Source organism: Oncorhynchus tshawytscha, linkage group LG13 (assembly GCF_018296145.1).
Source record: "Oncorhynchus tshawytscha isolate Ot180627B linkage group LG13, Otsh_v2.0, whole genome shotgun sequence".
In the NCBI taxonomy this organism is placed as follows: domain Eukaryota; kingdom Metazoa; phylum Chordata; class Actinopteri; order Salmoniformes; family Salmonidae; genus Oncorhynchus; species Oncorhynchus tshawytscha.
Window position 1 is genome coordinate 28,717,296 of NC_056441.1, and position 27,995 is coordinate 28,745,290.

The 27,995-nt window shown below is 43.1% G+C and overlaps 2 protein-coding genes across 4 annotated transcripts in view; one reads left to right on the forward strand and one right to left on the reverse strand.

Moving 5' to 3' along the window:
* The window catches only part of col22a1 (collagen, type XXII, alpha 1), an 80,009-nt gene extending 77,427 nt beyond the window's left edge, over nt 1-2,582 (forward strand). For all 3 annotated transcript variants that reach the window (XM_024441382.2, XM_024441383.2, XM_024441384.2), the window contains one exon: nt 103-2,582. In XM_024441382.2, the coding sequence (XP_024297150.1) occupies nt 103-296 (194 nt within the window). In that variant the 3' untranslated portion in view covers nt 297-2,582. The remainder of the gene's footprint in view (nt 1-102) is intronic.
* Nucleotides 2,583-4,200: 1,618 nt separating this feature from the next.
* On the reverse strand, nt 4,201-27,081 carry LOC121838936 (collagen alpha-1(IX) chain-like). The gene is made up of 37 exons (XM_042294902.1): nt 27,018-27,081; nt 24,786-24,860; nt 23,616-23,745; nt 21,234-21,480; nt 20,770-20,919; nt 20,143-20,223; nt 19,426-19,443; nt 19,121-19,219; nt 18,916-18,951; nt 17,816-17,887; nt 15,865-15,909; nt 15,722-15,757; nt 15,549-15,572; nt 15,351-15,404; nt 15,058-15,129; nt 14,619-14,660; nt 14,278-14,334; nt 13,964-14,017; nt 13,757-13,810; nt 13,328-13,381; nt 13,179-13,232; nt 12,970-13,023; nt 12,792-12,845; nt 12,523-12,576; nt 10,695-10,748; nt 10,318-10,362; nt 10,175-10,228; nt 10,004-10,057; nt 9,636-9,761; nt 9,500-9,535; nt 9,350-9,394; nt 9,214-9,246; nt 8,926-9,072; nt 8,538-8,592; nt 8,239-8,433; nt 5,332-5,418; nt 4,201-5,124 (listed from the first exon to the last, which is right to left on the reverse strand). The coding sequence occupies exons 1-37, from the start codon at nt 27,079-27,081 to the stop codon at nt 4,916-4,918; spliced, it is 2,820 nt and encodes a 939-aa protein (XP_042150836.1). The 3' UTR covers nt 4,201-4,915.
* Between the last annotated feature and the right edge of the window lie 914 nt (nt 27,082-27,995).

Consider the following 27,995-nt stretch of genomic DNA (forward strand, 5'->3'; position numbering starts at 1 on the left):
GTTGCTAAACTATGCACTATCCAGTGGGGTGAGTGACTGACACTTGAACTTCCTTAGAAAGCAGCAGTTGCTTCAGTGTGACTTTGCTACTCCACCCCCCAGGTCCAGCAGGTATGCCAGGCTATGGTAAGGATGGGCAGCCCGGGGTGGCTGGAGCTCAGGGAGAACCAGGGAATCCTGGCCCTCATGGCCAGCCAGGCCCCAGCGGGCCCCCAGGACAGTGTGACCCCTCCCAGTGTGCCTACTACGCTAGTCTGGGATCACGACCCCACACCAAGAACGTCAAGGGGACTTAAAGAGACAGAGACACACTAACTGCTTCCAAAATGGCAACCCATTCCTTGTATAGTGCACTACTCTGGTCAAAAGTAGTGCACTATAAAGGGAATAGGATGCCATTTGGGATGCAGTTAGAGAGCTACAAGTCCAGCTATTTATGAACTGGGATGTGTCAGGATGAACCAAGAACTTTTCTTTCTATAAAAATATATCTCCTTAGTTTGGAGGGAGCTCGAGAGAAGTGTTCTGCCTGCCTGCCAGTCAGAATTAGTTTGTTTTTGTTTTTGTTGTGAGGGTTGGGGGTGAAATGACCAGGGGAAGTGGGTGTGGAAGGTCGGTTTATGTCTGATATTTGGTAATGTTATCATCAAGAATTACGTTATTTGTTCAACTTAGACGGACTGCCATTGTTCCTATCCGGCTCGAAGGACCATGTAAAAGACCCAGTCATGCTTACTGGGCCTGGGTTCAAATAGGATTTGTTTTCGCTTGATTGAGCTTGCCTGGCACAATGGAACCAATGGAGTAGTCGTCAAAAGTGCAAACCTTGCTGATCTGGCACTTTAGGCAGGCTCACTCAAATGCTCAAAACTATTTAAAAGAAAACAAATACCATCTCTACCCATGTCTGGTAAAAGATGGAGCCACAGTTACAGAACGGCCATTTATACCATAATAGAGTTGTCAGTCTCCCAACGTACACAGTCGTAAGTCTGGTATGGGTTTAACATCAGATTCAACCCATCAGTCAGTAGCCACATCATTGATCCAGCAGTAGGCAGCTCCTCTGGAGTCAACTGGTAGTGATCCAGTCAAGTTATTTCTATTGATGGAAAGGGAACATTGGCCTGAATGAGGCACAATCTGAAATGTCAATATTAAGTTTCATGGACAGATCTTTAATGAGGCTGTGGATGGTGGTGAACAACTACATACTTTGTTTTGCCTTGCCTGTAAGCTTCTAATAGTGCACTTGTCTTGAATAAGGGAAAACTACAAAAGGAAAACTACATTTCCCATTTCGTTTCTACCTAAGTGTCTCTGGTGATTTCACAGAGTCTGCCAGTAACCAGTCTAGAGAGAGAAGGTATTAAAACCACAGCTTTTGTTCCACTCATTCCTCAAACATTGCTTGTTTCCTGGTTTCACGCTACGTTCTCTCTAACTAAATCGTTAAGTGCTATACAACATGAGTTTCTTCTTCCCTGTTTTGTGATTGGTAAAGTCAGTGAGTATTCTCTCTGAAGGATGTCTTTCATCACTCATCCCATGTCCCTGGTGGACCAATTATACCCTCTCTAAAACTCACAAGATGAGTCGAGGGAGAGTCAGTAAGAACAATACAATAGATTACTAACTGCTCACTCTAGGGGAATTATTTTGGCTTGAAAAAATGTAAGACATTATCATCAGATCACCAATAAAGTAAAATAGATATATTGTCTTTTAGGCCTTATATGGATGTGAGCCTGGATCCAGCATGTATTTCTAGAACACAGTAAGAACACCCACAGTGTTCCAGAACCCAGGCCAAAACCAAAAGTGTTCCAGAACCCAGGCCAACAGCCACAGGGTTCCAGAACCTAAGCCAACACCCACAGTGAAAACACTGCTTGGCCATCTGCACCTCCGGTCACTTCATTGAAGGTCTTCCAAGGTGCTCTCCTGAATATTTATAGCTAAACATACAGTGTCTACATTTCCCACTGTACTGTAGCCTATAAAACTGCCTCATGATCCATGGCAGTCAAAGGAACAAAGACAGTATGCTCTTCACTGACTTGCATACACCTTACTACCACATCACAGTGAAGATGTGTGGACTTTGTTATGAATTACATTTCAGAATGCCAAATAGGAGAAATATAATAGTAACATAATGGTTTTGTAAATGGAAAACACTTGTTAGCCCATGGATATGAACATTAGAATGTCTGGTGTTTGCTGCCAGTGCTCCCCATAGAAAATGATGCAGAAGGTGCACGTTTCTAATTATGTTTGGCTTGTTTCCTCATTTCATATACATTTGTGATAATTCAAAACAACCAACTGTATGTAACTGATTTAGAGTTTTTGTTAATTATACTGTTAAATTATTCACAGTTTGAAATACCAGTAGCTTACCGTATGTGGAATGTTAAAAATGGTTTTACGATGGTAATCCTTACCTGTTTATCCTAAAAGAATGGTGCTAAAATATCCTAAATTAGTGGCTGGTATGCTTGTACGTATTGGAAAGGTGTATTATGTACTGTATCATGTTGTAATAAAGACTGGAACAGATCTTTTTTTTAGAAAAAGGCTTTTGCTTTCCTTTGTGAGTAATCTTTCTGTGTCCTCTTATAAGTGCTGGTATGAATTGAATTCTCAATTGTTAGGTTTCCTACTTAACCTCTTTGCTCAATGTCGAATATTACCAGCTAATTTACCGGTAGACCCTGCAGGCATATGACAAGTTCATTGCTTCTTTTGAATGTCAATCGCAACTTCGACAGACCCATTGAAATGAACAGTAATCGCTCAGTTTAAAATGTTCTCCCGCTATCATTTGCATAGCGTGCACAATTGGCAGTTCTGTAAAATATCGAACCAATTTTTATTGCTAATCAAAATTGTAATTTTTCTGAAACGATCCATTGTGCAACTTTTGGTATGCTGGTGTTTTATGTTTGGTATGTTTATTTTTGGTATGGTTTGGTATGTTTGGTATGTTTATGTTTGGTATGCTGGTGTTTTATCGCCTATTATTCCAAGAGATGCCAGTAGATCCATGATTAGACTTATGAAGACAAATAGATGCCGTTGAGAGTGGGGGGGTATGTTTATTTTTGGTATGGTTTGGTATGGAGGAGGGAGGAGGTGGTTTGGTAGGAGGGAGGGTAGGTGGAAGGGGGATCCATGATTAGAGGATGGGGGGGGGGAGGAGGGGGAGGAGGGGAATGGGGAGGAGGAGGGGGAGGAAGAGGTGGAGGAGGAGGGGGCTAGTTCTAGCCTGCAGTAGCCCAATTTCCTGTTTCAGCCAACGGCCAGCAACCTTCTAAAGGTCATATTGACTCAAAAAATGAATCTCTGGTGTATAGACTCAGAGAATGGGATGTTGACACTCCTCAGTAACTAGGCAACGGTGGACTGGAAGACCCTGCGGACGTTTGTAACAAAAACTGATCAAACTGGTCCCCTGGAGGTCTTGGTCCATTCCCTAGATGTAACAGCTTCAACAGATAGAACTCTTCAATGGTAATCATGATGTCACAAACAGCTCTCAAATGGTAATGCTGAAAGTGACAAAGCTGTCATAGTATTTTGGGCCTCCCAGGTGGCGCTACGGTCAAAGGCACCACAGATCCGGGTTCGATCCCAGGCTGTGTCGCAGCTGACCGTGACTGGGAGACCCATGAGGTGGCACACAATTGACCCAGTGCCATCTGGCTTAGGGGAGGGTTTGGCCAGCCGGGAAGTTGGAGAGTCCCATCGCGTTCCAGTGACTCTTGTGGTGGGCTGGGTGCATGCATTCTGACACGGTAGCCAGGTGTATGGTTTTTCCTTCTGATACATTAGTGCGGCTGGCTTCCGGGTTAAGTGAGCAGTACGGCTTGGCAGGGTCGTGTTTTAGACGATGCATGGCTCTCGACCTTTGCTTCTCCCGAGTCCATACGGGAGTTGCAGTGATGGGACAAGACTGTAACTATCTATTGGATACCATGAAAAATGCCATGTTATATCTTCCCTGGAGGGCCAATATAAAAGAATGGATGGACGGTTTGTTCTAAAATGCTTCCCTAAAGGTAAAGGTAGCTGTTCACAAAAACAACTCACGGGTCTGATGTGCACTATTTCCCAAACAAAACAGTTTATTACATTGTTAGAAAAAACAATAACAAGGAAAAACATGTGTACTCGTACTGTACAACTTCTGTATAACATAGATTATCCTATGTTCAAGTGACTGAATGAAAACATGAACTACCAATATCTGTCTATGGCTCATCATGGTAGTGGACTTTTGCCGTTATTTATTGGTTCATTGATCATTATTGAAAATGAATGATTCCAATGCGCAGTTTGAGGTTTTGTTATTTGTGAAAGGCTGAACTTCGTACTGTACATGGTGCTGGTGAGGACATTTTTCATGAATTTATTTAAACAAGGAATTAAACAGTACATGAATAGAAGTAAAATACATACAGTATTTACCTTTGTGTTAGTTGAAAACCAACACATTGCCCTGTCTGTCTACCTGAATCTGTGGGTATGAATGGAACAACATGAATTTAACAAAATGGTCATTTTAGAAGTTTGTGTAATTTGTCTTTGGGACAGCACTTGGGCCATGATGGGCCACTGATCAGTTTAAAGGCTAGCTTAAAATCAATAGCAGCTGTCCTAGAATGCATAACATCAGATAAGCTCTCTCCACAAAAAAACGATGCATCAGTCTAAAAGATGAAAAGCTAGAAAAATATCTATACAGTATTCTAAATTACATTTGCCTTGTCTCTGTTTCTCTTTGGCTCTGTGGTGCGATGAGGGAGACATGTGAAGACTCCCATGTATTACCACTCCTGAACTGGGTACGTCACGCCATGTCTTGCTGCTGCTAGAGATGCAATGTGTTCGGAGCTTCTGCTTGCGTTCCTCACGGCCCCTTGCTGTAGCTGACGGATTTCTTCCCCCCACTCATCATGTAGAGAGGTGGGGGCCTGCCTATACAGTTTGAGGGGTCACAATAGCCCGGGGCTCCTGTAGCTCCCCTGGAACCAGAGGCACCTGGGCTACCATTAACACCGTCTTTACCGGGAGCTCCATCTTTACCGTCCTTCCCGATGCCAGGGACGCCAGCCACACCTGAGAGACAAAGGATGAGGGAGATGATGGCAACAGGTACTGAACAACGCCTCGTCATGTCTATGTGTGACCAACTGGGTTCAAACCCAGGTCTCTTGAGTGACACCAGACTGTGTGAGCCTGCTGAGCTAAAGCATTGGCATACACTTGAGGAGCTAAAATATTCAGGTGATAGGCAGGATAAGAATGGGGGAGGGGTGATGTTACCTTGTGGGCCTGGCTCGCCTGGACTTCCTGGGATTCCCACTCCGTTTTCTCCCTTATGTCCTGTATCTCCCTTTACACCAGCGTCACCTACAGAGAAGAGGAAGACATTTCCTTTCACATGTTGTACATTGACTGTCTGAAATGGGCTATTATCGCCACAGGAGGTATTTATTTGTGTGTTTTTGTTTGTGCGTAGGTGTGTGTGTGTGTGTGCGCGCGAGTACATGCGTGGGTGTGTGTCAACTAAAGGGATGCAATTAAAAGGATTTAGCAGAGAGGGATTTTGCTGTGTTGTCTGATTTAGCCCTGGATGTGAATGCATGACCCATCTACAAAGAACAAACACACTGGACAAGCTCTTTCAGAGCACTAAGCAGGGTTGGGGAGGTTACTTTCTAAATGTAATATGTTACAGTTATTTCGTTACCTGTCCAAAATTGTAATCAGTAACTTTTATATTATGAAAACTCAGTAATGTAATCAGATTACATTCAGTTACTTTTAGATTACTTTCCCCTTAAGAGGCATTATAAGAAGACAAAAGTGTATGTTACAAATTGAACCACCTCTATTGCAGGATAAATATCAATGTTAAAGTTTACTTAGCTGGCCGTATATCGATGTTACATATTACTTTATGGGTTGGATATGTAGGTTTCTTCTAACCCATCACTTTCTACTACATACAATAATACGATTAAATCATTTCTTTACATTAAAAACCAAAGTCTGTCAGAATTCCAGTCATTCTAATAAATGTTATACCCCTTGATCTTCAAGAATAGGACTTGGAAATATGGAAGTATAGATTACCCAAATTGTTTACCTGAGCATAACCCCAAAACTAAGGACTTATTAGCCAGCTCTACTCCGTTGTTTATGATTTTGTTGTCATGGAGGACGGATTGGGCTCATTGATTCGAGCTGAAAAATAAATGCTGTGCTTATGGAATGGCCTGCTTTGAGCACTACTGAATAGTTCTATTTACTTGTGAAAAATGAATGCCACATGCTGCATTTGCTTTTGGCCTATTGTTTACCTTTTTGTTGGTTACACTTTGATATCTTGATAATATGCAGCTGTTTAAAGGGCAAACCCACAGATGAAACAATTACTACTCACTTCACAGAACAGCGCAAACTGGCTCTAACCAGAATAGCAAGAGGAGTGGGAGGCCCCGGTGCACAACTGAGCAAGAGGACAAGTACATTAGAGTGTCTAGTTTGAGAAACAGACGCCTCACAAGTCCTCAACTGGCAGCTTCATTAAATAGTACCCGCAAAACACCAGTCTCAACATCAACAGTGAAGAGGCGACTCCGGGATGATGAACTTCTAGTCAGAGTTGCAAAGAAAAAGCCATATTTCAGACTGGCCAATAAAAATAAAATATTAAGATGGGCAAAATGACACAGACACTGGACAGAGGAACTCTGCCTAGAAGGCCAGCAACCCGGAGTCGCCTCTTCACTGTTGACGTTGCGACTGGTGTTTTACTATATTTCTGATCATTTTGATGTTATTTTAATGGACAAAAAAAATATGCTTTTCTTTCAAAAACAAGGACATTTCTAAGTGACCACAAACTTTTGAACGGTCATATATTTATATATATATAAAAAGTTCAAAAGTTTGTGGTCACTTAGAAATGTCCTTGTTTTTGAAAGAAAAGCATATTTTTTTGTCCATTAAAATAACATCAAAATGATCAGAAATATAGTGTATATATATATATATATGTGTGTGTGTGTAATTATTCAAAAATGTATGTAGCAACTATATATTGCCCCTTTAAGTCTTTCAAAAGTGTGTGAGTTTGAACATGTGTCCATTAGGCCTATGGATGTATTTTTTTTAGAAAGCACCACTTTTATTCCATAGGCTGGGATCCGCACTGTGCAGCTGTTGCAAGAGCACATTTTTCACTGGCTGTCCACTGGTTTCAAAAACAATGATTGATACGTAGCTTAAACTTCTTGAATTCAACCATTATTTGGTTCAAATACAACCATTATTGGGTTCAAATACACATTTAGATTTGTGAACAGCCATCCACAACAACCACAATCCATAAAGCTCAAATAGCTAAATGAGAGAGCAGCAGTGTGATTCACATCAATGCGCCATGTAGATATCAATAATAAGTGATATCCGTATCGCCGTAGACTAAACCACTGCTGTCATCCTTACCTCCAAGCCTTTATTCAAGTTGGATAATCTTTGGATGCCGACAGCAGTCATACCATCGGAAGACAGCTTGGACTGTAGCCTACAAATTCCTATTTCTGATCTTACCTGAGATCCATCAAACCCATTTGGTGTGTCATCATAGTGGTCTCTAACTTCTGGTCAGACTCGCTCATGTGGAACAAACTTAAACTTGCGTCTTTTTTCAATGCTGATTTGAATGTCTTTGAGAAAACAGAGGTGTCCAAATCTCCTTTCTGAATTTAAAAATCATCCTTGAATGAATCATTTAGTTTTTAAAAGTATCACTAACACGATTACAATATTTTAGCTGGTAACGTAACATGTAATCCGTTATTCCCCAACCCTGGCACTAAGCTGCTGTACTGTGGCGAACCTGTAGGCCAGACAATGCAGTATTTCTCAAAAATATGTAAATAGGTTTAAATAGATTGCATCCGTCAGTACGGCTGTGGGCCCTCTACAGAAATACACTATAATGGACAAATAGAAGGCCTAACTATTTGTACTGTGTCTATACTTTCCTGGTTGTAGTTTCTATGTTCTCTACCGTACACAATGAAATGGCCATTTCCAAGATGGCCGAAGTATTCCATTGGAATGATCAGTTCTTTATACATTTCACCTTTATCTAGCAAGTTATTGATACATAATTCCCCCGTTACCTTTGATCATCTTTGGGTATCCACCTAGTCCTACCTTGTTTTCCAGGTGTGCCTGGTAACCCAAAGTATCCAGGTGGTCCCTTCATTCCCATCAGTCCTCTGGGACCGGCCTCTCCTGTAGTCCCTGCTGGGCCCGGTGGACCTGCGGGGCCCCGCAGTCCTGCCATGCCAGGGGCCCCGATCGCTGCTGGTTTCTTTAGGACCTCTTTCTTAAACTCTGCTAAGTGTTCTAGATGGAGAGAATTATTCAAATGTCAGTTGAACAAAGCACCCTACATGTCAGCCTGCCTTAAATGATTGTTACAGTGTGTAGGCTACACAATATTCACATACCTTCAACAATTGCTGAGCATAGTTCGCGAAGTTTGATATCATTCATTTTAGGACCCTATTGGGTTTGGAAGGGTGAAAAGTATATTAATTAACACCCGTGTGTTTTACAGTCGTCCTTCATTTGCTTGGAAGAAGGTAATTACAGGTAGGCTTCTAGGCCCAGGTTAAAGGTAATTACAGGTAGGCCTCTAGGCCCAGGTTAAAGGTAATTACAGGTAGGCCTCTAGGCCCAGGTTAAAGGTAATTACAGGTAGGCCTCGAGGCTCAAGTTAAAGGTACTTACAGGTAGGCCTCTAGGCCCAGGTTAAAGGTACTTACAGGTAGGCCGCTAGGCCCAGGTTAAAGGTACTTACAGGTAGGCCTCTAGGCCCAGGTTAAAGGTACTTACAGGTAGGCCTCTAGGCCCAGGTGATCCATGTAACCCTCTCTCTCCCTCCAGTCCATTGGATCCCTGGGGACCGGTCAAACCCTCATGACCCGGCTGCCCTGGTCTACCATTTTCCCCGGTATATCCCCTCATGCCCTTCTCTCCAACCTAGAGGTGAGTGGACACCACAACACAACTTAAATGTTAACTGTATACCACACAGCATTCAATTATTCCACCACCAACCAACCAACCAATTGATTAACCAACCAATCAACCAATCAATTAAACTGTGACATTGTTCTGTACCTCTCCTTTGATTCCAGGAACACCAGAAGGACCCTATAAAACAACAATAATCGACTGAATTAGGACCATTGTAGTCACTACAAATACAGGGGAATACTAAAGCTAGATCAAATGTATCTCTCAGTAGAACATATACCTGGTCTCCCTTGACTCCAGAATTGCCTGTAAGACCTGGATCACCCTGAGGATAGAGGAAAAATTGTCAATACAGATACTGTATCTTACAAAATAATACTGTCTCATTGTTCACATGATATATGGTATTGATGTGAATCCATGGACTTACTTCACTTCCCTTTGGGCCATTGGGACCAATAGGGCCCTAGGAACAAGACACAGGAAATTAGAAGTCATTCAAACCCCTTCCTCTACAAACGGACAACTATTACTAAAACAATAAACTACTACACATCAGGACTCACTTGGTCTCCCTTGTATCCAGTGTGACCCTTCAATCCCTTTTCACCAGTGTCACCTTTGTCCCCTTTGTCACCCTGCATGCCTGTATCACCTGTGACCCCCACTGGTCCCTGCTTTCCTGTCTCGCCCTGGGGAGAGTGAAGCAGGATCAATAAGACTCATGGTTATCATTAGAGGTACTCTAATAATTGTGGGTTTAAGGAGTTTAGCTGTCATTGTTACCGTCAGACAGGGATTGTTATTGATGAGCAGTATGCATGACAATCATAGTTGAATATATGAATAAAAAATTACTACTGTCATGTAGATTTAATAACAGACTATAATAAACTGTTGAAATTGAATAAAATGTAAAGAATTGTCAACTTACAGTAGTTCCTTTGTCTCCTGGTTTCCCATCTTCTCCTGCTGTTCCAGTTGCCCCCTAAACAAACGATATCGTCTATTTAAGCATATTCAGCACCAGTAGAATATGGATCCACAATCATGGCTAGCAGTGTTGAGTGATAGTAAACACTTAAGTGTGAAATTAGATACTCACTGTTTTCCCAGGAACTCCGATTGGTCCTACTGGTCCGTCAGCTCCTGTGTCACCCTGCACAAAAAACATACTGTTTACAATAGACAAACACAAGGAATGAAACTGTATCCAAGACACGCACGCACACAAGCACAGATTTTTACCTTGGCACCTCCAGCTCCAACCAGCCCCTGTTTTCCTGGGAAGCCCTGCAGAAACAACACACAGGATATCCTCAGAATACCGTACAGTATGTTGTTATTTTTGAGAGCATTACAACATAAGGGATGGACTACATCCTTTTTGTGATGTTTCTGTTGATTCTGTTTCCCCTGCTATGACCTCTGACCTGTATAAACCTACAGGTTTTATTAATCTGGTCTGCAGTGTGGTTTGACTAGAAGGCAACCAACCAATCTATTGATTTTCCTAGCTTTTGCTTTCCTTTTAATACCAACAAAAGGTCATCTAATTTATAATTATATTCTTAGATTAATTATATTTATCTTATACAAACGTCAAAGATGAATATTAGACTCACTGGAATTCCGGCGACACCCCTGTTTCCTACAGTCCCAGGAACGCCAGCTCCTCCCTGTTGGAAAGACAGGTATGTTCACAGGATAACAGATTGATTTCTTGACAGATCTTGTAAGACTGGATATATATTCTCTTTATTTAAACTATACTAACTAACTAAACTGAACTATATATACAGTTGAAGTTGGAAGTTAACATACACTTAGGTTGGAGTCAATAAAACACATTTTTCAACCACTCCAAAAGTTTCTTGTTAACAAACTATAGTTGTGGCAAGTTGGTTAGGACATCTACTTTGTGCATGACACAAGTCATTTTTCCAACAATTGTTTACAGACAGATTATTTAACTTATAATGAACTGTATCCCAATTCCAGTGGGTCAGAAGTTTACATACACTAAGTTGACTGTGCCTTTAAACAGCTTGGAAAAATCCAGAAATTATGTCATGCCTTTAGAAGCTTCTGATAGGCTAATTGACATAATTTAAGTCAATTGGAGGTGTACCTGTGGATGTATTTCAAGGTCTACCTTCAAACTCAGTGCCTCTTTGCTTGACATCATGGGAGAATCAAAAGAAATCAGCCAAAACCTCAGAAAAAAATTGTAGACCTCCACAAGTCTGGTTCATCCTTGGGAGCAATTTCCAAACGCCTGAAGGTACCACGTTCATCTGTACAAACAATAGTATGCAAGTATAAACACCATGGGACCATGCTGCCGTCATAACGCTCAGAACGAAGACACGTTCTGTCTCCTAGAGATGAACGTACTTAGGTAAGAAAAGTGCAAATCAATCCTAGAACAACAGCAAAGGACCTTGTGAAGATGCTGGAGGAAACAGGTACAAAAGTATCTATATCCACAGTAAAACAAGTCCTATAGCGACATAAACTGAAAGGTCGCTCAGCAAGGAAGAGGCCACTGCTCCAAAACCGCCATAAAAAAGCCAGACTACGGTTTACAACTGCACATGGGGACAAAGATCGTACTTTTTGTCCTCTGGTCTGAAGAAAAAAATAGAACTGTTTGGCCATAATGACCATCGTTATGTTTGGAGGATAAAGGGGAGGCTTGCAAGCCGAAGAACACCATCCCAACCGTGAAGCACGGGGGTGGCAGCATCATGTTGTCGGGGTACTTTGCTGCAGGAGGGACTGGTGCACTTCACAAAATAGATGGCATCATGAGGAAGCAAATTATGTGGATATATTGAAGCAACATCTCAAGACATCAGTCAGGAAGTTAAAGCTTGGTCGCAAATGGGTCTTCCAAATAGACAATGACCCCAAGCATTCTTCCAAAGTTGTGGCAAAATGGCTTAAGGACAAGAAAGTCAAGGTATTGGAGTGGCCATCACAAAGCCCAGACCTCAATCCTAAAGAAAATGTGTTGGCAGAACTGAAAAGGCATGTACGAGCAAGGAGGCCTGCAAACCTGACTCAGTTACCCCAGCTCTGTCAGGAGAAATAGTCCAAAATTCACCCAACTTATTGTGGGAAGGTTGTGGAACACTACCCGAAACATAAGACCCAAGTTAAACAATTTAAAGGCAATTCTACCAAATACTAAGTGAGTATGTAAACTTCTGACCCACTGGGAATGTGATGAAAGAGATAAAAGCTGAAATAAATAATTCTCTCTCCTATTATTCTGACATTTCACAATCTTAAAATAAAGTGGTTATCCAAACTGACCTAAAACAGCGCATTTTTATTCGGATCAAATGTCAGGAATTGTGAAAAACTGAGTTTAAATGTATTTGGCTCAGGTGTTTGTAAACTTCCCACTTCAACTGTATGTACAGTAGCCATAAAACGTAGACTGACCTTAGCTCCATCCACTCCAGGGAGTCCATCCATGCCATCTGCCCCAGGAGTACCCTGTAATCACAGTTCATCATTGACCACAACAACAACAGCAACAAAACCTCAGCATCATAATCGCACTCATAAAAAATATGGGCGATGTTACAAAATATGAATTGTTCAGGTCAATCTAACTATACAACTAACACTACAAAAGGATCCTGCATCCATCTGATGACTTATTACTAAAGAAATAAGATCAATTTATGTTGTATTGTTTGTTTACTCACAGTGTCTCCCTTTGCACCAACAGGACCCTGATCTCCCTGAGGACCGATGGCTCCCTGAGAAACGCCCACGCAATGAACCATGCAACAATTTAGTTGAACAGAAAGGCTTGGAACCAAACCATATTCAGAAAGCCCAGTAAAAACACTAGAGATACTGTAGAAGAGAGGAGATACTCACATCATCGCCTTTTTCTCCCTCCAGACCCTGACGTCCACGAATGCCCTCCATACCCTAACAGAAAACAAGTAGTCACTGCAGAACATAATGGCAGACATTTTGGAAAACACTGTTCAGCCCTAGGTAATGTCAACCACAGTCTGTCCTTCAGTCATTGATTGAAAATGGCAGTTATAATTGACGGAGTTGATTAAATGAGCAGTGCTTACAGGAGAACCCGGTGGTCCGGTGGGTCCTGGGATGCCGTTGAAACCAGGGGGACCCTGGGAGGAGGAGAGAACACGCATGAGTTTTAGACCCTAAACACTAAAGTAGAACATTCACAAGACTTGTAGTAAATATTGTTTTAAACCCTTACCCTGTCCCCTTTATCTCCAGGACTACCAGGAAAACCAATAGTACCTCTTTGTCCCTGGAATGCATTACAGATGTGAAAATGTATTATACTTAGTAGGATTCACAGTGATGCACAGCAAAAACCTTAAACAGTTATAAATGGCTGGTTGTATGACCAATTTGACTTGAAGCAGAAAATCTTGTGTATCATCTCTGAATGTGCATTTTGTGCTTTAGGCAGAAATCTTATGTAACATTATAGTATGCTCCAATACCAATTTCCGTTAGAGGCAGAAATGTTGGCATTCTCACTACCTATGTTCTGCTTGGAACAGGAAAAAAATAGGTGTAGAAAATACAAAACAAGTGACTGGGATTTTCGATACCAGACAGTGAAGTAGAATATCAGCCTGTATGTGTTGGTATCTTTCAGAGCAAGGACGGTTCTTACATCATCTCCCATCTTGCCTGTTAGGCCCTGCACCCCAGATGGTCCTGGCTCACCCTGTGGATTAGCAACATAGGAAAAACACAAATACTCACATCTAGCGATTTGTGTGCTTGAATCATCACCCTAAGCACCCAATGTATTTAATTAAGCACATTGTCAAACATAACACTTTTTTCACTAAACATTAGAATTGATTGCTTGTCATACCTTTTGTCCAGCTTCCCCTGCAGCTCCATTATCACCTGGTAATCCCTTGTGTCCCTGGAGATGACATAACAATGCAGTTCAGACTGCATATCATCAACTATCAGAAGCTCACATTGGTGGTTCATACAGTCATTCTACTCCTACAATGTAAAGCGATCTGAGCGTCTGGATAAGCCGTACACCAATCCATTCAATTATCAGATACTGGTATCAGAGACAACCAGTGGCCACAATGGTGTGAGTAATGATAAGGGATCTTTTCCCCAAAGCCAGGTATGGAATTTCATTCAGTGTCCGTCACTAAGATTCCTCACCTTCATCCCTGACAACCCTGGGTTTCCCTGTGGTCCAGCTGGACAGGCAGCAGGGCACTGCAGACAAACGTAGACAGACACAGATATAACATTATCCCTACACCTGCAGGGGGCTCACCTCCTCGATAGCCACTGACTGAAGAATACTATAGCTACCAATGTTCCACATGCAGATTTGTCAGAATGAAAGGGCAGCAGCAACAACAGTGTCCAAGGGAAGTGTGAATTAGGCTGAAGTGTAGTTATTGCAACAACATTCGGCTGAATCACCTAGTCCCACCCTCTAGCAGACCCCGTGAAAGTTGGTTTAACCCTGAGAAAGGTGATAAAAAGAGACTCACATCATCCCCACTCCCCTCCGCTTTTCCAGCCCCAGGTGGTCCCTTGAAGACAACAGAGTGAGTGACACAGTACATATCTCTATGGAGTGACATCTAAAGCAGAGTTTAGAAGTCCACAAACACTACAGCAAAGATCTCCCGTGTTTGAGGCTGTGCAATCAATGTCCATTAATGCAGAAGTGATACTGATTATCACTCTGCGTCAGAGTTAGATGCCACCCTAAAAGTCGGAGAGGACTCTTATGACGATATTGATTAAATAAATAGTTATAGGTTAATTAATGAGAAAGACCAAAGAGACAAAGCCATAACAGAGAGGAATATCGGTCAAGACTCCAAGTCGGAAAAACAGAGGTCAATTCACACAGAGAGGATACAGATGTTGAATTCACCAATTGCAGGTTAGATCCAGAAGTCAGAGGTTAGCATCAGTGCTTACCACAGGTCCAGGTGGTCCTGGTAGACCAGTGGGACCAGGGAGACCCAGACCCCCTCTAGGCCCAGGGGGACCCTGATAACAATATGGACTGTGACAGTTATACATGAAACACACAGAGAATGTCCTACTAGACACAGAAAAGTCTGACATGTCAGTAATGTATGTTACAAAATCGTCCACAGACTATCAAAAGGAGCAATGATAAAGTGCACTATGACTGCTATGACAAGTAGTGTCTATTTATTCAGTCATTACTAAAGTCATTACTATGGGATCCTTATTTGAACACTGACCTCAGGCCCAATGTTCCCCTCGTCTCCTGGAGTTCCTGCTTTCCCAGGTGGGCCCTGTAGGGAGCGACATTCGCAAGTTATGTGACTATTCTATAGCCCGTTAGTAGTGCTGGATTAAACTACTGTATGCTGTCTTAATGCTGTTTAGAACACGGGGTGAAGACGATGTAAAGATGTTGAAGAGTTTGTAGTACATACGGGAGGCCCAGCTGTCTCAGGGCCCTGGGAAATGAGAGAAAAAGCGATCAGCTACATCCTCTTATTTAGCTATAGAAATGAAGCGGTCTGGCATGTTCCATGGCTTGACGGCTATAAATATCAGCAAAATGTTCCTATTAATATATAATGATCTAAAAATAGTGAATACTTACGGGAGAGCCTGCTGGTCCAGGAAAACCTTGAAGTCCCTGTTATTAGACACAGAACAGTACAATATTAGTTAACACTGTCCCTGCTGTTAAAGTTATTAGTAACATATTTTCTTTAGTAGGTTCTGGGAAGAAAAGTAACTCACTCTCTCACCCACAGGTCCTCTTGGGCCCATTGAACCAGGCACTCCCTTCATTAAAAATATGAGAAATCATTGATCTACAAACTAAAACATTCTCTCTCCACTAGTTTGAATTCTAATAATATCAGTTGAGGGGTGGAAAGATGCTGTAAACGGTTCAATGGCCAAAGCTAATACATAAGGTGATAGTGAACAACCTTGTCTTGCTCCACAAGGCAAAATAGAGGTTTGAGTGTGGTACATGTTGTGTGTGGTACAAGTTGAGTGTGTGACAGGTAGTGTGTGTGGTACAGGTTGAGTGTGTGGCAGGTAGTGTGTGTGGTACAGCTTGAGTGTGGTACAGGTTGAGTGTGGTACATGTAGTGTGTGTGGTACAGGTTGAGTGTGTGGTACAGGTTGAGTGTGTGGTACACGTTGAGTGTGTGACAGGTAGTGTGTGTGTGGTACAGGTAGTTTGTGGTACAGGTTGAGTGTGTGTGGTACAGGTAGTGTGTGGTACAGGTAGTGTGTGTGGTACAGCTTGTGTGTGGTACAGGTTGAGTGTGTGGTACAGGTTGAGTGTGGTACAGGTAGTGTGGGTAGTACAGGTTGAGGGTGTGGTACAGGTTGAGTGTGTGGTACAGGTTGAGTGTGTGGTACAGGTTGAGTGTGGTACAGATAGTGTGGGTGGTACAGGTTGTGTGTGTGGTACAAGTTGAGTGTGTGACAGGTAGTGTGTGTGTGGTACAGGTTGAGTGTGTGACAGGTAGTGTGTGTATGGTACAAGTTGAGTGTGTGACAGGTAGTGTGTGTGGTACAGGTAGTGTATGGTACAGGCAGTGTGTGGTACAGGTAGTGTGTGTGGTACAGGTTGTGTGTGGTAGAGGTAGTGTGGTTGGTACAGGTTGTGTGTGGTACAGGTTGTGTGTGCTACAGGTAGTGTGTGTGCTACAGGTTGAGTGTGTGGTACAGGTTGAGTGTGTGACAGGTAGTGTGTGTTGTACAAGTTGAGTGTGTGACAGGTAGTGTGTGTGTGGTACAGGTAGTGTGTGGTACAGGTAGTGTGTGTGGTACAGGTAGTGTGTGTGGTACAGGTAGTGTGTGTGGTACAGGTTGTGTGTGGTACAAGTCGAGTGTGTGACAGGTAGTGTGTGTGTGGTACAGGTTGAGTGTGGTACAGGTTGAGTGTGTGGTACACGTTGAGTGTGTGACAGGTAGTGTGTGTAACAGGTAGTGTGTGTGTGTGTGACAGGTTGAGTGTGTGACAGGTAGTGTGTGTGTGGTACAGGTTGAGTGTGTGACAGGTAGTGTGTGTGTGGTACAGATTGAGTGTGTGACAGGTAGTGTGTGTGTGGTACAGGTTGAGGGTGTGACAGGTAGTGTGTGTGTGGTACAGGTTGAGTGTGTGACAGGTAGTGTGTGTGGTACAGGTAGTGTTTGTGTGGTACAGGTTGAGTGTGTGACAGGTAGTGTGTGTGGTACAGGTTGAGTGTGTGACGGGTAGTGTGTGTGGTACAGGTAATGTGTGTGGTACAGGTTGAGTGTGTGACAGGTAGTGTGTGTGGTACAGGTTGAGTATGTGACAGGTAGTGTGTGTGGTACAGGTTGAGTGTGTGACAGGTAGTGTTTGTGTGGTACAGGTTGAGTGTGTGACAGGTAGTGTGTGTGGTACAGGTTGAGTGTGTGACAGGTAGTGTGTGTGGTACAGGTAATATGTGTGGTACAGGTTGAGTGTGTGACAGGTAGTGTGTGTGGTACAGGTAATGTGTGTGGTACAGGTTGAGTGTGTGACAGGTAGTGTGTGTGGTACAGGTTGAGTATGTGACAGGTAGTGTGTGTGGTACAGGTTGAGTGTTTGACAGGTAGTGTGTGTGGTACAGGTTGAGTGTGTGACAGGTAGTGTGTGTGGTACAGGTTGAGTGTGTGACAGGTAGTGTGTGTTGTGTTTGGTACAGTAGGAAGTAGAGATACTTACAGAAGCTCCTGGTAAGCCAGGCAGGCCTCTCTGTCCAGGCAAACCGATCTCCCCCTGGTCACCTTTGGCCCCCTGAGTTACAGACACAACCGACAGCTCAGTTACAGACACAACAGATGGCTGAGTTACAGACACAACCGACAGCTCAGTTACAGACACAACAGATGGCTGAGTTACAGACACAACCGACAGCTCAGTTAGACACAACAGATGGCTGAGTTACAGACACAACCGACAGCTCAGTTAGACACAACAGATGGCTGAGTTACAGACACAACCGACAGCTCAGTTAGACACAACAGATGGCTGAGTTACAAACAAAACCGACAGCTCAATTACAGACACAAAAGATGGCTGAGTTACAGACACAACCGACAGCTCAGTTACAGACACAACAGATGACTGAGTTACAGACACAACCGACAGCTCAGTTAGACACAACAGATGGCTGAGTTACAGACACAACAGACAGCTCAGTTACAGACACAACAGGTGGCTGAGTTACAGACACAACCGACAGCTCAGCTACAGACACAACAGATGGCTGAGTTACAGACACAACCGACAGCTCAGTTACAGACACAACAGATGGCTGAGTTACAGACACAACAGACGGCTGAGTTACAGACACAACCGACAGCTGAGTTACGGACACAACAGATGGCTGAGTTAAAGACACAACAGGTGGCTGAGTTACAGACACAACAGATGGCTGAGTTACAGACACAACCGACAGCTCAGTTACAGACACAACCAAAGCCACACATAGCAGACACAACAAAAGCTAAGTATTGCTCTGTACACAGAGAAATCTGACAAACAGATTTATCATCCATCTGCATTGCTCGTCACCGTTGCTAAGATACACCGTGGCAGTGCCGGTCAGCGTTTAACTTAATCAATGAAAGATGTGCAATTTTCATCAGGACAGACAGAGAGACATAAGGGGAAGGCAGGGTGGAGGAGAGAACACTGATCTATTTTTTGCAGCTAAATTGATTGTAAGTAATGACATAGGTTAAGCTGCAGGATGGAAACAAAGAGCTAAATAAATACTAAGATAATGAAACACATTTAATAATATGACATCTCCTACTTACAGTAGTGCCAGCACTGCCAGGTGAACCTGGAAGGCCCTACAAGTAAAAAGAAAGTCATTGGTTATCCATCCTAGTCATTGAGAATAGAGAATCAAGAAAAGTGTTTACTGTCTGTCGAATATGCAATATCCAGCATGGTAAATGACATAATGCGATGGTTCATTTTTCATTCTATATGTAGTTTGGTTGGGGTGGATAGACTTACATCTCTCCCGTCTCTGCCGTCCTCTCCATGTGGCCCCCGGGGCCCCTCAGGGCCAGCGGAACCGGGAGGGCCAGGGACAGGGACAGGCTTGGGGTCAGGCTGGATGGAGAAGAGACAACACAGTCGATGAGTACAAGACAAGGACTGAAGGCCACTCTGAGGGGAGTGAAGAAATGTCTTACTCCAGCCAGAGTTTGATTGTGCTGCTAAAGTAACAAAGCATCGAGGCTATCAGGCAACAGAGCATTGAAGTAGATTATTTGCCCCAAAACACCAAGAAAAAAGAAGGTAGAAAAGATAAATACCTCAGCATTGGCATACATCTGAAGAAGCAAGAGAAATAAGAAACATGTAGAGTTAGTGAAGTAGTCACACCACCTTCACCCAAAGTGTCGGGAGAAGCTAAAGCACCTGTCCAAAAACAATAGCTGTGAGCAGAATCATATAGGCCCTATCTATGAGCATTTCATGCTGTCATTGACATCCAGAACCCCATAGGAAACCTATAGTCCCTGTAGTATACAGCCCCCCTGTACCATTTTAGTGTTGGCGTACTGAAAAGACACTGCTGTACGCAGAAAAGCTACCCTCAAAGCTAGAGGGAATAGACCATTGTCAAATTGATAGACACATTTGCATCATAAAGACAGACGGGAGCTTTTCAGTCTATGGGACAATAGGACTCTGCCCACTCATAACAGCATGTACTCTAATCTACAGTTCTGACCCGAGGAGTCAGACTTTAATGTGCTGCCAAAATGGAACCACTTTATGAAATGTGTCTAGTCCAAATTGAGAGTGAGAGCTGCCAGTATTCCCTCTGCATGAACAGAAGTGCTTATTTGACATATTGATTGTGATCATGGCACTCCTACAACGGTATAACAGGCCATCCTATCTCTTCACCATTTTGCAGGTGCAGATTCACAGAAGCCAGTTAGTGAAAGTTATGTTGCTGGTCAATATGAACCTAAAAACCAAAGCAAGTAAAGCCCAGGTGGAGCCTGGGTTGTTGTTGTTACCTCTATGGCAGGCAGCTCCTGGCAGTTCTCTCTATTGGCTCTCTTTGGGTCGCAATGGATCAGCATCCACTGGAGTTCAAACTAGAACGAGACAATGGCCTGATATGGATCATTTAACATAGCATAGCATAGAATAGCATGGCATGGTTAAACATGACGTGACCTAACATTTTTCAACTTCAATCAAATATTTTTGGGATAGAATCATATGACACTGAAACTATACCTATGCTTGCCTATGGTACAGTTCCTATAGCTCTCTCTACGTGCTGAATGTGTTTTCCTCTAGGGAGATTTTTGAATAGTGGAACATGATTTTGCAGCAGTGGAGCCCCACTGAGCTGCAGTTCTGCTATTGTGGCAGCACTTTAGAATTACAGCCGTGCTCAGCACACATATAAACCCATATCCTGTATGGTAGAAGAGCTTCACAGACTCATATTATAACGCTTACTGTATAACATAGCACCGCTGGGGAACCAATACCTTCTCAGCATTAGCCTGGTCCCAGATCTGTTTGTGCGGTCTTGCCAACTCATATGGTTATTGTCATCCCAAACAACGACCACAAGAGTTGGCAATACAGCACAAACCAATCTGGGACCAGGCTATCCCTGCCCCACTCACCACAACAGAAGCATCAGCATCAACGTCCAGCCTCCCAATAAGTGTATCTCCCTCGGTGTTGACGGGGCCTTTGCCCTTGATAGGCTTCTTGTCCACGGGCTGACAGTCCACATACAGGGTGACCTGGTCTCTCTCCACTCCAATCATCATCTGTAAGGATATGCTATAGGGTTACTGTTGTTGATCCTCAGGGGCCACCGTAATTCATGTCATTAGGAGACTGATAGCTAAATAAACAATTTTTTAAAATGCTAATTTGGTAATCAGTCACTAATACATTGTACCAGATGTAGGGTTGCACATTTCCAGTAACGTTCTCAAAATTCCCAGGCTTTCCAGGGTTTTCTGCTAATTCATTCCTCATTCTGAATCTTCCATCCAGGATTTCTGGAAAAACTGGGAATTTTGGGATAGTTACTAGATTTTGTAATGTGAACCAGAAGTACCATCAGTAATTCCATCACCTTGTGCCACTTGGTGTTGAACAACACAGAGAGCCCTGGGAAGGTGACGGTCTGCAGGTTGCCATCCTGGCCCATCAGGAAGTACTCCAGCGCTTGCTGGTCTCCATTTAGCCTGAGCCCCGCCTGCTTCCGGCCGTCCTCGTCCACTACCTGCCACACGTTCCACACCTTGTTCACCGTGTTCTTGATCATACGGAACGTGACCATGACGGAGTACTCGTCAGGGAAACCCCGGGGGAAGTTGAGCCTGGGTGGAGAAGAACAGAAGATGAAGATGAAGATGGGTGAGAGAGGGAGGAGGAGAGGAAAGGGTTGACACATGAAGGAGACCTCAACAGGGAAGCCCCGGGGGAAGTTCATCCTCAGTGGGAGAAGGATGGATGGACAGAGGAAAGGGTTCAAACTTATCTTTACAAAATCGTCATTTGAATCATTCTCATAAAGAATGCATTTTAGTTAGAGTCATAGAGAAGAGGTCACCGAGGGCGACGTTTCGCAGTGAGTAAAAAAAAAGGAGCTTTCCATCACACACAGTTTGGTTCTATGATTGCAGATCTCTGTCGTTGGCTGTTGTCAAAGACACTCATCATCACAAAGCAGAGGTAAAACTGCTGCAGGCCACGATCACAAAGCATCACACACAGCGCTTCAGTTGGCTCCCAGCTCCTCACGCCCACCATAACATTATGAATGGAGACATCAATCAAACCCTAACACTTTTATGTTAAAGCTCTCCATCCCTCACACTTTCTCTCTCTCTATCCTCCATCTCTCCCTGTCTCTAATGCATGATGCATTCATAACGCAACAGTTCCAATTACTCCAAAGGAACAATGAGGCCCTTTATTTTCCAAATCAAACCCTTCTGTTTTAAACAGAAGCAGAGCCCCAGTGGCTCTGATCAACAGATCAACCAATCAGTCGACCCATCTCAGTTTCTAACATGCAGACTGCTCTCCGGTCTCTCCAGTCCCTCCAGTCCGAAACCTCTAGGCTGGTATTCATTAAGTGTCTCAGATGCTGATCTGAGATCAGGGCCCCTCCGGTCAAATCATTAATACCTCAAAGGGAAAACTGATCCTAGAGCAGAACTCCTACTTAAAGATTTAGGAATACGAGCCCTGGGGTTTTAACTAGCCAGGCCAAGGGCTCCATAGGTGGTGCCTTTATGGACGGTAGCTGCAGAGCTGCAGTCGGCTTGTAAATAGATCAAGACAAGGCAATAAAGAAGGAGTTTCCTGTAACCCAATAAAACAAATGAAGACCACTCTCTCTAGCGTTCCTGCTGTGTGCCTGTGTGTGTGTGTGTTAAGTGCACCTTGGGAGAAAGTCTCTCACAGCCTAGGCCAGAGTTTGAAGTGTGTTGTGTTGTAGGCCTCTATCCCCTGCAGTGGTAAGGGAACGAGTATCGGAAAGGAACCCCTCTGACAACAGACTTCAAAGCCCAGACAGACTGGCCACTGGACTCAGAGGGATACACGTTTTTGGGATTAGCGTCACGTTGTCCTGAGTGGCATGAGGCAGACTGGGAGGTGTCAGTATATTACACAACAGAATGTGTAAACAGGCCCGCTACAGGTCATTAGCCAGACCAGACCAGACCAGACCACCAGTGAAACACCGGAGGACAGCTGTAGTTATGTAAGAAAGGGTTACCACCTGACAACAACTTCTGGCCTACTGAGCAATGTGCAAACGGTCTAAACTGAAAACGGCAGATTGTGTAGTGGTTTTAGATCAAACTAATTACAGGGTACCGTGCCATTCTAGAGGATCCCCACACATTCACTGATTGATCTAGGCAGGACACACACTCAAACACAAACAGACACAAACAGTCTCTCTTCACACAGGAATCTTTTGATTCCCAGAATCCTTTATCAGCACAGACAGGAACAAGAGAATGAAACTACAACTAAGAATGCAGCATAATGAAATATGTCTCTCTGTGTTTCCAGGAGGAGATATTTCATGGATACAGTGGGGTCTGGGGGTGGGGGTTCCCCCCTCGTCGCCAAGAGATGCCAAATAGGTTCAGACATGTTGTTCTCAGCCAATTACAAGCTGTTTCCCAGTGTGATAACACCTGTCAGGATCCTATAATAATACCACACCTGCATTGACCCAGGGAAAGCATTTATTTGTGTGTGTGTGCGTGTGTGTGTGTGTGTGTGTGTGTGTGTGTGTGTGTGTGTGTGTGTGTGTGTGTGTGTGTGTGTGTGTGTGTGTGTGTGTATGTGTGTGTGTGTGTGTGTGTGTGTGTGTGTGTGTGTGTGTGTGTGTGTGTGTGTGTGTGTGTGTGTGTGTGTGTGTGTGTGTGTGTGTGTTTGTTTAGCGATTATATGTGTGTTGCTCGTTCTGGTTTCTTCGTTCTTTTTTTACCTGGTAGGAATCTGGAAGTTGGCCTCTTTATCGAGGCGGTACGCCACCTGGAGAGGAGTGGAGCCCTCCACCTTCCTCACCCCCTTCAGAGGAATAACGTCCAACTGGAACTGGGTGATCAGATCAAACCCTGAAAGAGAGGTAAACTGATTTTCAGACATATCCTGTATCGTTCTGAATAAAGGACATGTTCAATTACTGTACATAAAAAGTCATTCTGGTGAAGTCTACGTTATATACTGTGTTCCAGGAGTAGAAAAATAAACAATGCACATCTGATTGACAGGTACTGGTCTTTTTTGTATATTTCTGGTTCACATTCTAGTTTGCAACAAGTCACGTGAAGTGGACATTTTGGAACTTCGGTGTTGTCGCACTTTACTAAGTTCAACGGTTTATTCTTGTTTCATACTCTGTATAAAACACTGGGTGCATTGATAAAACTAGCATATTATTGTAATTAGTTGTTCTCTTGCCTGGGCTGGCAACACATAGTACAACATGTTCTTTGAAGGCAGCTAGTACATCTGTTCCTACCAGAGCGCTGGTACACAATTAACATCTTGCTGAGCTAGAATTGTTCCTACTAAAAATCTTTCAGGCTCCAGCGGCATATTTGATGTGGCTCATTTGAAACCTAAAGGTGTCTCAAGTCATCACCCATTTAGACAGCCCAGCCCAGCTCACTAAGCAATCACAGCAGCTAACTTAATTGTGACATTCTGTATTTTGCTTCCTTGGGGATTTCTGTAAACCGAGGCTGGTGGTTTTCTGGTCATTTAAAATGTAAGTCTTTGCTGTCTGGCGATGAGAAAAACCACAGGGACCATAGTGTTGAACTACTGCTAAGGGAGGTGAGACTTGGCTACAGAAAGACATCTCATTGCTACTGGCTCAGAGCTCCTGAGATGTCTTGTAGTGTTTGATACAACGTTGTGATACGTAATATGTCGTCCCATGCAGGTCTCCTTTGATTACATCATGAACTATATCCACATCTCAATGGTGTAGGTCAAGCAAGCTGTGGCCAAAGTCAGACCGCAGTGGAAGCAAATAGTTGCCGCCTTACGTCCAACCAGGGATGAAGACGCCTGAGTTACTACGCATATTCACAAAGTCAATATTTCTAAAAGACAACATACGATGGTTAGTATCTACCGTATACTTTACCTGGAAGGTCATCCTGTCCATTTCTCATGGGAGGGCAGACAGCTGTGTCCCCATCTAACCTGTTGAGATCTAACTCTGACGGAAAACACACAGGGGAAGCAGCTTGGTTATGATGTTTCTGTTCACAGTGCCATCGTCAAGGGGAGAACACCGGGAGACCGCTCACAGGGGATAAAACAAGGTAAGAATGCCAATTCACATTATGCTCATGATCCACACTGGATGCATTTTTAATGTTGGTCATTCTTAAAGCTGCAGCGTCTGTATTTCTCAGGTTAATTACACAAGCACAAACTCAACAGCGCGTGTATTCTACTGGAAATAATGGACGCATACTTCGATGTGCTTTAAATATGTCAGTATGGGATGACAGAGGTAATGTTGATGAATGTTGTAGTGTGACTGTGCCATATTGCCTTACATCCACTGCAAAGTCTGTAAAGTGACCAAAGAAGGTCAGACCGACAGGTAATGGCTCTTTGTTCATTTATTCATCTTCCTGTCAGTTATTGAGATGCATGTCCCCCCTGGGGGGCTAATGTAAGAAGCCAAGAGTCATCAATCACACTATTGTGCTATTGTGCTATTGTGTTTGATTGAGTGACCTATAATATTAGTCTTGTGTCTTTAGTCTTTGTTCATTTAATATAGCCTTCGTATCTGTCTGGGATTCTAAATTGTTAACTGTCATTGGATGCGATTCATTGAAAAAAAGAGCTGATGTAATGTCACTGAACCCTGAGGTGATTTTTTTACATTTCCTTCTCAACTGAAACCTTAAAAGTGAACCTTGAAACTTGAAACAACGACAGCGGGAAACATTTGGTAATGTTTCATTGAAGAGCTTTGCTCTACTGTAGCAAGTAACATCTCAATGGGAAGCTACTAAAGTACTCAAGAATCAGAAAACAAATCTCCGAGCCTCCTCCTCCTGTTCGATATGAGGATGAAAATGCATTGCATGGGGAAACTAGGGAACAAAGATCTGGAAGTAATGAAACAGCACTGGGTGCCGGAGTACCTCTAGCCTCTACTCCCAGTCAATAACCTGAGTCAGCGCATTTGAATGTGCAGACTGTGCAGGCAACACATCTGGAAGCCCCTATCAACTCCATCGTAACTGCTGAGTGGAGGGGATACTTTGGGGAGATGGTATTTATCCTGTGTGTTTAGTGGCCATAAACACTTCTCTAACTGTGCAGTGTGGGCTGTAAGGAGTTAACGGCTCTCTCTCCAACACCAGGGAATGTGTCCCAAATGGCACCCTATTCCATATATAGTGCACTACTTTTGACCAGATCTCTATAGGCTCTGGTCAAAAGTAGTGCACTATAATGGGAATAGGATGTCATTTTGGATACAGCCCAGGGTTTTAGCCGCCTAGTCATTGCGCTAAATGAGCAGGAGATTGAGATGGACTTCAGCTCAGCTCTTACAGTACAACACCGCCGTTACATGTGACTGAGAGCTATGATGATGAGTAGTGGATGTAAGCAGACCATTTCCAAAAGGAAAGTCATCTAGCTACCTATTAGACCACACATAATATGCTTATACTGCGAAAGCAAACCGTGCTACAAGATGGCATTCACTTTACACGTAATAAGAATAACCATTAGGTTTGTTTTCTGCATTAGATATTCCCCCAAGTCTGTAATGTATTTGTTTTGATGTTGAAAAACACCCATAATGTGTGCTATTATATCTCTCTGACAGCTTGGAAGAGAGGCTTATACAGATGTAGAATCTTAATTTGAGCCAATTTGCTACAGAAGGAAAATCATGTGAATTATTTTGTGGATTATAATTAATATATTTATTTTTGTAGGGCTTGAGACATTTTTCACTAGGGCTAACCAAGTCTGACATTTTTAAATGGAAACTACAAACTTTAGAAGCCTTTGCAAAAAATGTATGCAACAACAGCATGATCAAATTAAGATACGGCATCTGTAACAATTAAGAAACAAGAGATTATCTGAATTAATCTACAGAGTAGTACAGTAGGCTACACTATGTCTGCTATTTCTGTCTTAATAATATATTTGCAATTGTAATAAATGGAATGACCTATGATAGTATTCTGAAACAATTTGTGTGTTTTGATACCAAAAAGAAAGTTAATTATCCATATCAAAAGTAGCTGTGCAAGCAAACACCACATCCCAGTAGTACACCGTTATGAGGAAGTGATGTTCCCATCATGACCCTGAAGGCTTCTGAGTAACTTACGGCTGAGGGCAGGAGAGAGTAGCAGAGAGAGGAGGGCCATGCAGGTAGAGGAGTACAGCAACATTACTGGGTGCCGTGGTCGCTTCCTGAGGGAAGAGAGAAAGAGACAAAGAGAAAGGGAGAGAGAGAGAGAGAGAGAGAGAGAGAGAGAGAGAGAGAGAGAGGACAGCTGGGTCAGTGATCTGATGTCTTCAGACATGTCTTTGGCCTAAATTGATAAAGCTTTAGAGTACCGACACATTTAAAGAGGTTAAAACTCACGTAGACACATCAATATTATCTGACAGAAGTAACATACAGTATGTGACGTACTGATCATTACTGTATATCAATGACTATAGATGAAGATAGATAGATGAAGATTTGATAGATGAAGATCTTATGATAACACAAACACAGAAACCCACACATTTCTCCTTTGATAGGTAATGGGGGAAACTGTGTCATGAGGATGTTCATAAGCAAAGTCATACGCGAGTGTACATCTATGTCAGACACGAGTGTACATCTACGTCAGACATGAGTGTACATCTATGGCAGACACGAGTGTACATCTACGTCAGACACGAGTGTACATATATGTCAGACACGAGTGTACATCTACGTCAGACACGAGTGTACATCTACGTCAGACACGAGTGTACATATATGTCAGACACGAGTGTACATCTACGTCAGACACGAGTGTACATCTACATCAGACACGAGTGTACATATATGTCAGACACGAGTGTAGATCTACGTCAGACACGGATGTACATCTATGTCAGACACGAATGCACATCGATGTCAGACACGAGTGTACATTGATGTCAGACACGAGAGTACATCTATTCCAGACACGAGTGTACATCGATATCAGACACGAGTGTACATCTATGTCAGACATGAGTGTAGATCTATTTCATGTGTTTTATACCCATTCCAGCCATTACCACGACCCTGTCCTCCGCAATTAAGGTGCCACCAACCTCCTGT

Bases quoted from the DNA above. Each gene is read 5' to 3' on its own strand.
- LOC121838936 (XM_042294902.1), bottom strand. From the start codon at position 27,081: ATGTTGCTGTACTCCTCTACCTGCATGGCCCTCCTCTCTCTGCTACTC. The intron at 20,224-20,769 runs GTGAGTGGGGCA...GTCTCGTTCTAG, and splicing joins ATGCTGATGCTTCTGTTGTG to TTTGAACTCCAGTGGATGCT. The intron at 10,229-10,317 runs GTAAAAATCTGT...TTTTTTGTGCAG, and splicing joins TTGGAGCTGGAGGTGCCAAG to GGTGACACAGGAGCTGACGG.